Source organism: Meleagris gallopavo, chromosome 16 (assembly GCF_905368555.1).
Source record: "Meleagris gallopavo chromosome 16, MGAL_WU_HG_1.1, whole genome shotgun sequence".
Taxonomy (NCBI): domain Eukaryota; kingdom Metazoa; phylum Chordata; class Aves; order Galliformes; family Phasianidae; genus Meleagris; species Meleagris gallopavo.
The window spans coordinates 8981973-8996835 of record NC_139419.1 but is presented as its reverse complement, the minus strand read 5'-3'; the positions used below and the strand labels follow the sequence as shown (position 1 = coordinate 8996835).

At 36.3% G+C, this 14863-nt stretch overlaps 1 protein-coding gene across 6 annotated transcripts in view; it reads left to right on the top strand.

Annotated features, from left to right (window-relative positions):
- Window positions 1-14863, top strand: part of CLEC16A (C-type lectin domain containing 16A) — a 63112-nt gene that overhangs the window by 12279 nt on the left and 35970 nt on the right. For all 6 annotated transcript variants that reach the window (XM_085237571.1, XM_085237570.1, XM_085237575.1 and 3 more), the window contains exons 9-17: window positions 39-152; window positions 3078-3306; window positions 4586-4715; window positions 5678-5778; window positions 6014-6136; window positions 7518-7627; window positions 8085-8129; window positions 9551-9601; window positions 11703-11831. In XM_085237571.1, coding sequence (XP_085093697.1) covers window positions 39-152; window positions 3078-3306; window positions 4586-4715; window positions 5678-5778; window positions 6014-6136; window positions 7518-7627; window positions 8085-8129; window positions 9551-9601; window positions 11703-11831 — 1032 coding nt within the window. The remainder of the gene's footprint in view (window positions 1-38; window positions 153-3077; window positions 3307-4585; window positions 4716-5677; window positions 5779-6013; window positions 6137-7517; window positions 7628-8084; window positions 8130-9550; window positions 9602-11702; window positions 11832-14863) is intronic.

The following is a 14863-nucleotide window of genomic DNA, read 5'->3' as shown; positions in this document are numbered from 1 at the left end:
AATGTGTCTAATATTTCTTTCCACCTTTGTTTTAATAGGTTTTTCTTATTATACATTATGCCCCTTTGGTGAACTCATTGGCTGAAGTTATACTTAATGGTGACCTGTCTGTGTTTTCTTCTAAAGCTGAGCAAGATGTTCAGAGAAACTCAGTAAGTGGTCAAGTAATATATGGATATTTTCCTTCTTTTTAGATGCAAATATTCTATTTGAAATATCAGTAATATCTAGAAAGTAGCTAGAAATGCCAGCATCTTGAAACTGGGAAATTAAGGTGATTGTGTTTAGGAGATAAGAGCAGAAAAATTGTTAAATATGACTGCAGAAAAATGCTTTGTGTCTTGCAACATTATGTTCTTACTTGTCCACATTTCTCTCTTCTGTGGTGGTCAGACACTGCAAAGTCTTCCAGTACTTCTATCATCCAGCCTAGGTTCAGTTCTGGTTATTAACATTTTGCCAGTGGAGCTGACTGAATGCTGTGAGATAAAGCAATCTCTTATTTGCGTTAGGAAATGTCTGACCTTCTGCTAGTTGCATACTGACTGTTGTGTGCTCCTTGAGCAGAAGCAGCTTTGTTACTAGGAAGTCTGTGGCAAAAGGGTGAGATAGCATATGTTGTGGAAGGGAGGTTTTTTCCTGTTCTGTTTACTGTGCAGAGTGGCAAAATATCTGTAGCACGTTTTGTGCTTACGTTAATGTGAGGAGTATTAGGAGTTTCCTTTAAATGTCTGTTCATCTGTTCTCATATTTATAATGCTGTTCTAGATTGCTGCTTCTTACTTGTCCTGTGATTCATGGTACAACACTGCGAGCTGTCACACATGAACAGCTACCAAATAGGAGGCGACTGGCTTTTTAGGGTAGGCACTTAGCAAAATTGTACCAGAGGTGGAGCTTTGTTGCCACTCCATGGTAGGAACCGTATTTTTTAGTAAATTTGGCCTCACTGTTCCATGGAGGGGAACAGTGAACCTACTCCGTGGAGTTTGAGAAGTATACCAAATTAAGATGCTTTTTCCTTTACGTATTTTTCCCTTTTATTTCTGCCATTGAGTGATATTAGAAGAAATATACTCAGCTCTGTATTATTTCTTTTGAGGTCTGTTTTCCTCCATAATTCAGATGTGGGTCAGTTCTACCTAATTCATGTTTCTCAATTTCTTGTTTAACCTACTTTCTCCTTCCCATAAGAAGTTGTTACTAATTATTTTACTAGCACACACTGCACAAGATAAACTATAATTATAAATTATAAACTATAAATATGATAGACACTTTTTGAAAGTATGAAAAAGCAGTATCTCTAAATGTATAAGCAAACTATATACAATGTAAGCTAACTTTTTTATTTAAGATTGTTTTAATTATTTAGTCTTGCTTGGCAGCGCAGGATATGTATTTTTCTCAGCATTCTTTCTTGCAATGGACCAGACCATACTTCAGTGCTTATCAGTGTATCACTCAGTTATTTTGCTCATATGACAAACAGCAGCCTGTAATAAAAGGATATTAAATACCTGCATTCTTCATGAGGTAGTTAAATAGTTCTAGGAAACACTTGTAAGAAGTAAATGCAGGGAGGGGAAAATCTAAAAGCTTCTTGCAATTTGCATGTGTAATTTTTTTCCATAAAGAATAGGACTTAACGTGTCCTTCCCTTTTTTTAGGACTTTTCTGACCAGAAGCCACCAATAAAAATAATTTGGTTGTGACTCCAATTAATTTATAATTTGTCCAAACTGTAGTTTGATATATTTAAAAATATATCAGAAATTTCAGGGGGAGATGTGCAGTAAATTGCACAGTGTGGGTTGAATCGTTTGTTTCAGTATTGTGAAATGTTCCTCCCTACTATGTAGCTTATTTCAGTGGCAAGTGTAAGGAGACTTATGCAGGATTTCTGTAAAACCTTGTAAGTCAGAGGATTCAGATAAACGCTTTGGCCTTTTGACTTCTGCTTGGCTTCATCCTAATACAGTCATTCCTGATCTTTTTTTTTTTTTTTTCTTCTTTTCCCCCCACCCTCCAACGTATTCTTTACTAATTGAAGTGAGGGTTTTTTTCCCAACTTTTTTTCCTGAGGTATCTTTTGAACTCTTCATCTTCAATGCTTGAGTCACGTGGGGCAAGGAATGGAACCCCAGTATATGTATTTAGTCTTACTTATATTTTCTGTTGCTTGCCCTCAAGTTTTGAATGGTTTAGCCAGTTTCAGCTAAATGTGATTGAAATATCAAGATCTAAAAAGTAGTGAAGTTTCTGTAAGAACTTTGTTCAGCTTCAGCCTGTGCCGGGGGAGCCCCCAGTCTATGTTTCACTTCCCAGTAGCAGAGAAGTTTGGCTCAGTGGTGTTTGTGTAGCTCTGGGTGGGAGCTGTGTGCCCGTAATCCAGGTGGCAGGCCAAGCAAACGTGAAGGGAGCTCAAAGCACTGCAGCTCAGAAACAATCTGCAAAAGGATGGGAAACCAAACTTTTAATCTTGCTGGTCACAGTATTTCTTATGTTCCATCTCTCTGTGAGAGTGCATTGTTTGCTGTTGTTAGGATGACACAGACTCTCCTGAAACAATCATTTGATCTCAGAGACATGCCGTCTTTATTTATTTTCTTCATATATAAAGTGATTATCAGGAAAATTAGGTATTGATTGAATACTGCTTACTTTCCTCTCAGTGTGTTTCACATTAATACATTGCTATTAATAGACACTTTTGATTTTGCTGCCTTTATCCTATTTACATATGGTCTTTTAGTTTTATTTGTATTAACTGCTTTAGCTGTTAAACAAAATTCAAAGAAGGGGAATAGGGCTTTAAGAACCCTGCATTGGTAAGCTGATCATTTGATTTATCTTTTTTTTTTGAAATGGCATCCTCCTTAATGGCAAGTCTTTAGGTTATGTTACTTTGGGTACAACTTTCATTGGTTTGGTACTGTTTCTCCAAGGTCTGCTTTCCTGTATTTTGAAACTTGTCTGAAATTTAAGTTTTTAATTCCAAAACTTTGAACTGAAGTGCATTTATAGAGTTAAAAATGCCTTGCTTATAGCTCAGTGTAAAATCTTAATACTTGTAGGCGAAGTCAAGTATCAGATGTTTCATAAAACCAACAGAAACACTTGAGAGGTCTCTTGAAATTAATAAACAGAAGGGGAAGAAGAGAGTGCAGAAAAGACCCAACTATAAGAATGTTGGTGAAGAAGACGAGGAGGAGAGACAATCTGAAGATACCCAAGATGACTTAGATAAAACTAAAAGTACGGAAGCAAGTTCAAAGGGCATCAGAACAAGCAGTGAAAATGAAGGTGTGTACATCAGCAAATAAAAATGCTGCTTACAATTTGGGTACTTTTATTTACTGTGTGCATCTAATTTTGATCTGTTACATGGCTTGGTCTCTTGTTGCAGTAGGTTAACATGGAAATGCTGATTTCTTTCACTCTCTTTGACTGTGTTTTTTTCCCATGTTAAATCGTTCTATCAGGAGGTGTACTTCTAGTCTGATTGAAAACCATTAAAATGCTTTTGTATCTACCTGCTGTCTTTGTGCCTTTGATTATGGAGAGCTTTATAAGTAGACCTCACAACTTTACAGCTTTTTTTATTCAGTAAAGCAAATGATGTGGAAAAGATGGTCAGGAGTATTCTGTGCATGTTTCAGTGATTCAAGTATGCTAAAATCGATAATACTTTTTTGAAAACATGTAATTGCTAAAAACTGGAGAAAACGTCTTAACCTAAGATTATTTTATTGCTAAACTTCAGGACTTTTGATCTAATACTAGCCTTAAGAAGAACTGGTTCTATAACGAGTGGTTTTTTAGCACATCATAACTGTTTATTTTAATAGTTAGTAACTAATAGACACGTGTACATCAGAAAACAGACTTATAATGACAAAACTTGGAGAATGGCATAAAAGGAGTTAAAAACAAGACCATTGTTCTTGGTCAGTTCTGTCCAAACATGGTTGCCTTTTTTGATAAGACTTCCTAGGATTTTTATTTTCCTTAAATCACATCAAATAGCTGATAGTACATTGTCTGCCATAATTTTCAGCATGACACAATCTGCTGGGTAAACTGGTGCATTTATTAGTTTTTGTCCAAGTTCATAAGCAAAAGCTAGTGCTACCAAAAAGTCTGAAGCATGTGGGACTAGGTACCATGTTTGCTTTGATGGTAGAAAGCCATTTACAGCCTCTGGGAAACTCCATTTCCTCTGTTAGCACTCATCAATGTTTTTATGATTTTTTTTTTTTTTTTTCCAGACAATGTTCTGTGTGCTTTATTCCCGTGGTTTAGTGAAGGGGATTACTGCTATTTATTTATTGAACAAAATAATTTGCATGTTTTCTTTCATGTATGTATGTGTAAATTTCTTATAGCATTAAATTTCATACAGGAATGTAAGCAAGCATTTTTTCTATCATGGAGAAAAATTTGTCTACATTCAGTTATTCATTAAATTTTTTGAGGCTGTGGTTATACCTCTTGTAGTTGCATCAGTGGCTTCTAATGCAAAGTGGAAAATGTAAAAGCTTGCAAGAACTGTTTGTTAAAAATACCAATTTTTGTTTTATAGAAATAGAGATGGTAATCATGGAGCGATGCAAGCTCTCAGAATTGTCCATCTCTGCTGTGACAGAACAGAATACAACGGATGAAGAAAAGAGTGCTGCTGCCTCTGGAAGTGAGATAACAAACTGGAACAGGTATGGAAACTGTAACATCTTGCTGAGTTACTTCTGTATTTGCATTCCTATAAATTTTCTCATCTCTTATATAGAATGTCTCAAATCTGCTTCCAATTAAATTTTCAAGTGTTCTTGTAGAACAATAAGATGGGAAGCAGTAGGAAGACAGAATATTGCTTCTTTACTGATCAGTTTGGGATATGGTCCAGTTTCTTTGTTAAGGTGGTGCTTTCTTTTATAGCAGTTACGATACCTAAAGTTAGGTTGAATTACAAAATATTAACACAATAAAAACAGAAACATAAAAATTTTCATGCAGAATTTTCTAAAACCAAACTTTCTAAACCATCACTAGTGCTTAAACCTTGGAGACCAAAACATTTCTGCAATCCAAAGCTTTAACTTTTCCATTCAAATGTTTCTTTCTTTCTCATTTTTTTCTCCTTTAGTCAGTTGAGCGTACAGTTCTTGACAACTCGTTTTAGGATAGCCTACCTTGCTATCCTAAACTGTTAGTGAAAGTTAGTGAAAATTTCCTTCTTGCTCTAGGAATAGTAAATGCTTTTCAACTCTGCTTATAGTTGAATTTTAAGGTAGGAGTTCTTTTCTTTTTTGATGCAACAGTGATTGCAGCTTCTTGAACTTAATTATGTATCTATGTATGCACTTAAGCTGTACAATGCTTCTGCAAACATACTATATGTGCTACAAACAAACCCGGTAAATGTATGAACAGATAGTTCTCGGAAAAGTATTATGAAACAATTCCTGTAAAAATGTTTGAATTAATGTCAGAATGTAGTATGAGACAATACCGTAATCTGAGTACTCTCAAACAAGTTATCTTTTGCTTTAATGCCTGAAAATGTGCATTACTGTAGACTTCTTTCATTAGCTATGTGTAGAGCAGGATAGTTATTGATTTTTCCTGTAAATGTTGTCTTATTCTTGACCAATTCAAAGTTTTTTCCTTTCCTCAGGCCTTTTCTTGATATGGTCTATAATGCACTGGACTGTGCTGAAGATGATTACTATGCCCTCTTTGTGCTCTGTCTTCTATATGCAATGTCACACAATAAGGGTAAGCCATTTTCCTAGAAAAAATAAATGAAACGTGGTCTTTGGTACAAACAATCCCCAAACGTGTTTAATCTTTTTGTTGTTCTTCCTTTTCCTTGTGATAACTTTGCAAGTTGGTGTTGAATTTCTTTTTATTGCTAATAACACTCTTCCAAGAAAACCACTGCCATCTATTAAATGCTTACCTTTAGGCATAGTCCTGTTTTCTAATTTACTTCGTTTTCTCCCCTGCAAAGGCATTGACCCAGTTAAGCTGGAGAGAATTCAGCTTCCTGCCCAACATGCTGAAGAGAGAAATTCATATAATCATGTACTTGCAGAAGGGCTCATCAGAATAATGAATTATGCTGCACAACCAGGTATCACATTTATAATATTTGTTTTCTTCACAAGCTGAAAAGCTACTTAGCCTCCCGTGTCTGAGATGAAAGTGTCTGTTTAACTTGCTCTCTGTTGAACAGTAAGTAAATATGGGCTGTGAAAGACAAATACTGGTTTTTCTCAGTTGTTGAGTAACCAGTAACTGCATTTCTGCTAAATAGTTGTTTTTATGCTCAGGACTATAGAGGGATCTGTTGCCTTAACTTTCCTTCTTTCCACTTTTTTGAATAATCAAAACATCAAACAAAGAATAATGAGATGGGTAGCGATTTCAGCTTAATGTACAATTTCATCCTGAAAATACGGTTTCTGGCACCTTTAATTGTAACACTGCTTCCGGTGAAGTAGTCTTCAAAAATACACACAATAAATAAATTTGCTTATAGCTGTCCTTTGTTTCTGGAGGTTAATAGTAAACTTTCCCATGATTTCTTTTAATTACGTATTATGTTTTCAGTTCTGAACTGTTACGCAAAAAAAAATTTTTTTTCTTCAACTTTTTGTAAAAGAAGGGATAGAAGGCTTAGTGAACTGTTCCATGGAAACACAATTTTTGTTTAAGCCACAGCTACTCTCACTTATGCTGCCCCTATTAAAACTTTGAGTGGAACCAGTTTCCCTTGCCTGATGCACTGTCATTATTGATTGCCTGCAAAATTAAATCTAGTGCTTGTTTAGTACACAAGTCTTGTTTGTGGGCTCTGCAGTGCCTGCATCTTTCTTCAGCCCATATCCTCCTGCTGTGGTGTGGGGTCATTCATGTTCTGCAGTATAGATATCTGCTCATGGTTCTCCATGGGCTGCAGTGGGACAGCATGCTTCATTAAAGGTCTTTTCCATGGGATGCAGTGCCTGGAGCACCTTGTTGCTGTCCTTCAGTGGCCTTTGTGGCTGCACATTTTTTGCCACGTTTTTCTCAAATTTTGTGTTTCTAATTTTTTAATAATTCTACTGAAAAGATAAGCTTAAACTCTCAATAAATTCTTTCCTTTTGACCTCCCTGGATTTTTACATCCAGGCTTTGCTTAAATCCTCTGGATGTGAGGAAGACCTGTGCTTTGCTAGTATGCTCTGTTCAAAGCATCACTTCATCTTGTAACTTAATTCATACCAGCCACCTGTGATTCTCCCCTGATGCTAGTATAATTCAGCCTGTGTTCCCAATTAACTAAGGTGTTTGGTTTCAATGGCTTTTGTAATGAAATACCTCTTTATTACCATCTTTTTGCATGGTTCTGTTTCTTCCCAGTATCTTCCAGTTCACTTCTTACAGCAATCCACACTATACATCCACCCTTGTCAGGCAGGGTGTGTATGACAGATGCTACAGTTTCTTATATCGAAATTCTCTTTTCATAGATGGAAAAATCCGTTTGGCAACTCTAGAACTTGGTTGTCTATTGCTGAAGCAGCTTGTGTTTTCTAAAAATGGCAGCATAATAAAAGATGTTCATCTTGCATGCCTTGAGGTTAGTATTTTTCTTTCACATTGCTAGTTTTAACATTACTTGTGTTTGCATCTTGCTGTATAGTTGCACAAATGTTTTCGTTTTTTATTGTAATAAGCTTAATGTGAAACTTGAGCCTCTAGAATATCTTCCACTGGTGATTCCATGCAGTGAAAGAAGCAATACTCCGTATGCAATTCTCAAGTCTGCTGATACCTTGCTAATTAACTCTGAAAAGTTAGTTTGTTTCATTTTTCTCTCTGAAGATTGTATGTTAACCATCTCAGCAATGTGAAAAGAAGTACTTTTGAAACAAACAAGCTCAGCTGAGCTGTAAGTGCTAGAACTGTGTTATATCAAATTCTGAGCTGAAGGCTGTACATATGGGGATATTAGTAGTTTGGGTGCATTTTTTTAAATATGATTTTTGATTAAATGGTATTTTTAATCCCTGAAATGGCTATTTTCTCTTTTCTAGGGTGCAAGAGAAGAAGGCGTTCATCTCCTCCGCCGTTTCTATAAGGTATGTATGCAGAGGGTTGTAAGAAACAAGTCTTTACATGTGGATTTAAAATAAATGAAACCAGTCTCATTCCCCAAGAAAGCACTACATATTTGTTGTAGAGAAGGAAGTGTTAGATGGTTTGTCTCCTTCCTACATTTCCCAAAGCCCATTGGTGGCTGCACAAAAGGGATCTAAGAAGTCCCATAGGCTCTGCATCAGAGGACAAATGAGTAGTCCTGCTTTTGTTGCAGCTGCTGTGTATATTGTGGAGCAGCCATGCCAGTAGAAAGTTTCTTGGATTTTACTAACGGCACTAATATGGAAGATGCCTCTTCTTGGCATTACTTTTTGTTTGTATTTCATTCAAAATGATGATCTGAATTTTTATTTAATCTTGTTTTGAGACCTCTACAGCTTTTTGCTTTTTTTTTTTAATGTTGTAAACAATGAGCCCTAAGCATGAACTTCTTAGTTACAGGTTTACTGCCACTTAGATGGAAGTGTCTAAATTCTCCTCCAATTTGTGTTGGAATTCTCTTGAGGAAGAAGGTGCAGGGTTATTTTGGCCAGCTGCCAGACACCCGGCCAGCTGCTCTTGCACTGTCTCTCCTCAACAGACTGGGGAGAAAATGAGATGAGAAAAAAACCCATGTGGGTTCATATAAAGATAAGAGATTGTTTAATAATTACTGTCGTGGACAAAACTTGGGTAAAATTTAACTTACTGCTAATTAAGTTGGATAGCATGAAACAAAGACTAGTAAGAACAACACTTTTCCTTCACCTCTCCATTCCCAGATCAACTTCACTTCTTCATTCCCAACTCCTCTAACTCTTGCCCTCTGCTGCACAGGAGGGATGGCACACTGGGACTGTTGTTGATCTGTATCAGTTCCATTCTGCTGCTTCTGCTCCTCTCACACTTTTCCCCTGTTCTAGTGGGGATCTTCTCTGTGAGCTACTGTCCTTAGCTGGGAAAAAAACAATTGGCCACAGCATGGACACTCCACAAACTGTGGTTTCTTCAGGGCTAAGGTACCTGCTGTGCTGCTGAAGCATGGTCCCCATGAGCTATCTATGGGAATCTGCTCCAGTGCCAAGAGTATCTCCTTTCTTCCTCTGTCCTGGGTGTTGCAGGACTGTTTCTCTCCCTTTGTGCACCTCCCCACTGTTTTTTCCTCTCCCTTACTCCTGAACAGCGTTTTGCTCTTCCTTAAATCTGTGTTGCAGAGGCACAGCCAGTGTTGCTGTGGTGCCTGGCTGTGGTGGGGCTGTTGGAGCACTGGCTTGGTTTCTTCCAGGAGTCACTCCTGCTGCTCACCCCTTGCCACCTACACCCACTACACAATTAAACAAGAACAAACATGTCTCTTTAGCAATGTTTGTGGATTCATGATGTGTTCATATTTGATGTGTTCATATTTTATTTTTTATAAAAGGGAGAAGAAATTTTTCTGGATATGTTTGAAGATGAATATCGGAGTATGACAGTAAGTGGTGCCTGTATAAGTCCCTCCCAAAATCTTCCAACCCAGATGCAAGACAGAAAGAAGTATTTATTGAAAACTATTGAATGTATCTGTTGTATCTAGCAGTAGAATAGCAGAATGTTTTAGTTCCTCTGAGGAACTGTCTATCCTTTCATAAATCATTTGTGTGAAACTTCACAGCTCTTTATTAAATAAAAAGCACCATCAGTTTCTGGAAGTAGGTATACAAAAATGTCTTCATCCTAGGGACCAAGATATTAGATTGTTTAACAACTGAAGAAAAGAATAATTAAAAATCAGAGTAATAATCTTCGTATGTCTGTTTGAAGCCCTGCATGGTTTCAAGTTTAACTGAAGCCACTTTACTTACCAGCAGAGGAGAGGGGGCTCTGTCCCCTCAAAGAGCAGCACTGCTGGAACCACAATACCAATTGTGGAGCACTGCTGTGGACTTTTTAGTAAACTTTTATCTTGAATCTCAGTTAATATTTAAGCTGTAAATGCTTTTAGAAAACGACTACCTTTTTAAATTCTTAGGTTAGTGTTTGATTAAGAATTGAGTTCTCCCATGAAGCGATCTTTCTTTTCTTAGCAGCAATGTTACATGAATTTCATTAGCAGTCACTTTGTCTTTTTGAAAAAGAACAATCTACAGTTGGTGTATTGCAATGCCTCTTAAGAAGCATCCTGCAGTATTTAAATAAGATTAAATAAGAGGAGTATTTAATCAGTATCTTTTTTTTTTTTAGTACTTTAGTCTAGTTTGAAAACTGGCACTGAAGTTAGCACTGTTGTCATGTTACAAATTAGTTTGTATGTAGGTTTTTCTGTTATACAAATACCTCATTTTCTGAAACTGCTTTATTTTTTTTTTAATTGTTTACTGTGAAAGACAGAGCTACACCCTGGAAGTTTATCTTTGTTTTCCTTAAAGCATATTTGTTTGGCTAGTTAGAAAATTTGTAGAGCAAATTTAAGTGCTGAGTGTCACTGATGTAGTCCTACCAGTTGAAGTGTGCAAATAATATGTTGTGGAGCTTCAGTGAGACAGAAGTATACTCACCCTATCCAAATGACAAAGGAAAAAGTTTTCAATGAGGAGTTTTCTTCATGTTCTTCACCTTGATGAGTTAAAACACTGTTTAATTGACTATACTATTGCATCACCAGTAGTTATTTACTTGTCAGAAATTTTACTTGTGTTCTCATTTGTATCATATCTTTGGATTTCTATATTTTTCTACACATTAATTTGATTTGTTAATCCAGTGCTTTAGACACTGAAGATGAATTTTCTGAGATGGGAACAATTGGATAGAAACTATTTCTAGCTTTCATGTGCAGAAGGCAGCAGTTCTAGTCTGTGCTGTGAAATTTCTGGATCTTGTTTTAGTCTGCTGCTGTTATGGTATGTGATCATGGCAAAGTGAGCAGGAGTGCTTCCAGCTCCTATTGGCTGCTTTAGAATGCCTACGTAAAGGCACTTTTCTTCTGCATAGAATATCATACAAACTCTGGAAAGGAATTTCTATTGATTCCATGTATTTTTCTAGCAAAAAAAAAAAAAAAACCTGGCATCTCCTGTCTGTGTATAATAGACATCAGATGAAATAGCCCAAAATTACAGAAGTATAGACATTTCAAACATCATTTATCCATGAAAATATGGAAGGAAACGTGTACTCTCCAAACTATTGCATTGTTAGATACTGGAGAATATCTTTTTTTTCAGGGGAGAAGTTGTTAATGGGAAACTTTTTTTTCTTTTTGTTATTGAAATAGTTGTAAATTTGAGTCAAAACTTGAAATCGAACATGACAGACCTTGCTTTTTATACTCTTGAAATGGCTCTTCTAATCTTTCAGGACTTTTTGCTGTGGTTTTTCAATGTGCAAACTTCAGCGGTGTGTTAGGGAACAAAGAACAAATTTAGAATTTAAAATGGAGATTGCTTGCTTTAAATAACATGGACGATATCAAAAATTTTCAGAACTCTGTGACAGCTCCTTCCTCTCCATCTGTGTGATCATGAATTGTATTTGAAGTAAAAATGCAAACTTTAACTTTCTGCATAACAACCAACGTTAAAATATTTTTACAGATTAAGCCCATGAATGTGGAGTACTTGATGATGGATGCCTCCATTCTGTTGCCTCCAACAGGAACACCACTGACTGGTATTGATTTTGTGAAAAGATTGCCTTGTGGAGATGTGGAAAGAACACGAAGAGTAAGTGAGGCCTTTGTCCTTTCATTCATGACATGTTAGTGTCAAAGGCTTTAAAAAATTTTGGAAATAGGGGTGTTTTTCCTTGAAACCTGCTTGATTGAAAGCTTTATCTGTAGCATCATAGAAGCTTAATGACAGAACTGGGTAGAGCATATAGTACTCACGTCCTCCAGTGGAGAAGCCTTTTTTCTAATTTCTTGTAGTCTCTTCAATATGTTCTTGTTGGGGTTTTCATTTTCAGTCAATAGCAAAGAAATTTACATAAAAAGACACTTGATTACCTTTACTAATTTATTATTTATTCCATTGCTATCTGATATCTCAGTCTTCAGTGATATTATTTTAGTATGAAGCAAACTAGGCTTTGGTTGTGTTTCTTGACATAGCAAAAAACATATAATTCTATTCAGGAACATTCATCTTGCCCAGAGCAATTCAGTATCGAGATTGCCCAGAGAATTCAGTTGAGAATGAAGAGGATGATAGCAAAATACTTCATGTTTTGACTGACACGATTTGTAGAGATGATACTGATGCAGATAACCACATCAATATCTATTTTCTTGCAATAATCAGTTTTGGCCTGCATCCAGCAGTGTCTTGTAAGCCCTGTAGTGCTGGTATATCTTAAGAATGCATTACTGCACAATAATGCTGTTTGGAAAGTGCTGTTTTGCATTTGTGTAAGTAAGTGTATGCAAAAGTATATCCAAGTACTGCTGAAGGAAAAAATAGATTTCCAGTTATCTTTCAAATAGTCTTTCTTTCAGTACTATTTATAAGCCACACAACTGTTCTGTTGTTACCAGAGCAACTTTTTTGATAAAGTACAGTAAATTATCTTGAAAAGTATTCTTAGAAAGCAGGGATGTTTTCTTAGAATACTTTCTGTGAGGTATTAAACAGGAATGGTACCTAGAAATTCTTTCTGATGGAAACTACTGCATATTTTTAATGTAATAAATAAGAGTAAATTTAAATTAACGGAAATTCAAAACGTAAGTATTCCTGTAAATTATCTGCAGTGGAAGAGCCTTTTTTTATCAGCAAAAATTCCCAGAATTGTCCTTTTTTGCCGTTACGCCTTCCCAGAATTTCTCAGAATTCCTATTCCAGCTACTTCTTGTTAAGCTTTGCTTTATCTCCTACTGCTGCTGAATTGCAGTGCCAGTAAGCTGAATTTCTGGAGCATCTTGTGACAAGCTGCTGGTGCTTAACCTACTAGAGTTCTTTTTGCTGACAGTTTAAAATGGATAGTGATTCAATTCTGAGCATCCTGTGGCATGTTTCCAAAAAATTTGTCAAGCTTTGTTTTGTGTGAAGAAGTGAAGAAGTCCCATACTTTGATCATATCATGAGCTCTTAGCTTGGAAATCAGATCTTTTTATATTTTCACTTCTTTTTTTTTTTTTTTTTTTTCCTGTAGAAAGTCCCTGTAAATGGCAGTTATTTTCCTTTTAACAGCTTTAGGAGGATTGCATTTCTTGCTTCTGACTTCTGTGGTCCTGAGGACAGTATTGCTTACCTACACTAATGCAAACACATTTATATGCCTGCTTGGGAACTAATGAACAGTATGTGTTGAACTCTGCATCGTGACACAGCAAGCAGAGACTTTTGAGAGAAGGTTTTGAACTACCTCTGAGGATGCATATCATGGGTGTATAGTGAAATATTGATATGTCTCTGTGTGTATTGGTATTCCTTTGCATATCATTTGCATATTCAAATGAAAGAATCAGCACAAAATTTACTTTATTATGTATAATAGCTTATGCTAGATAGCTCTTCATGTTTCTTTCTACCTGATTCTGAAAACAGAACAGCTGAAAAAAAAAAAATAAAATTACTGGCCTTGGAACTGTTCTGCTGCCACACTGAGATCTACTAAAGTTAGTAGTTACAAAGTCAGATCTCATGCTTTCTGGTTTGTATTGATATTGTAAGCAGATTTGGGCCATAACTTGCAAGATTCACATTGTAGTTGCTTTCTGATCTGGTGTTCGTTCATTCTTGCAAAGGTTAATTCCTAATTTTCTACTCTAGTAGATTATTCAATTACATCTTGGAGATGAGTGACAGTAGTTCTATGGGGCATGCATGTGAGGACAATTAACACTGTGTAGGAGGGAAAGAGGGTTGTGGGGAAGTAAGTGAAAGGCTGAGTGATGGCTGCCCTTTGAATTAAGTTGTTTTGAAAGGTAAAAAGCCCTGGTGACTATTACATTAGGGTTAATAAAAATGCAAGGACAATGCTGGTTTTGACTGAATATGGAAACTAGTAATCTCAGTACCATTAACTGTTGTTGAAGCATCTGGTAGTAAAACTGTTATATTAATCTTATTTAATTTCAGCAAATTCACACTACCCTTGAATGCAATCTCCCCATATGGGAAAGATTATCTCCTATTATCAGCTGACTCTGCTCTTACTCATAGGATAATGCTCACTTTTTTTTCTAGATACAATTTTTAGTTTTTGCTCCAAAATAATCACGTTCTTCCCCTACTAGATTTCAACAGCACATCAAATTCATCCGTTGTCACATCGTGTAAGTCGGATACATGAGATTCCTCTCTTCATCTTGTTCTGCCAGAAGTTTCTGCCAGTATGACAGCTGGCCAAACTTGCTTCTGGCTCACAAGATCCATAGCTACGTTGTCTTTAAAAATACAAAGGGATAAAGAGTTCTGCCTCAAAGCAGTTTAGGCAGGTTTTTGTAATGCTTGCTGCAAGCTGGGATGGCTCAGGCACTGCAGCCATTTGTGAATTCAGTGCTTTTACAGTAAGGCAGCAGCCACTTTACTGTATTCCATGGGATTCCTATGTAGGAAGTTCTTTTTTAAAGCGAAGGGAAAAACAGCACCTAGCAACTGTAACATTAAGCAATTATTTGCATTTGTTACACTGAAAGAAAGTTCTTGTAGTAGAAGAGGTGCCTTTCAGAAAGTCTTAATAAAATCACGATTGTGCTTTGCTGCTTTGTCTAGTCTTTGCATACCATATGTCATTAATTTATAAATCAAAACAA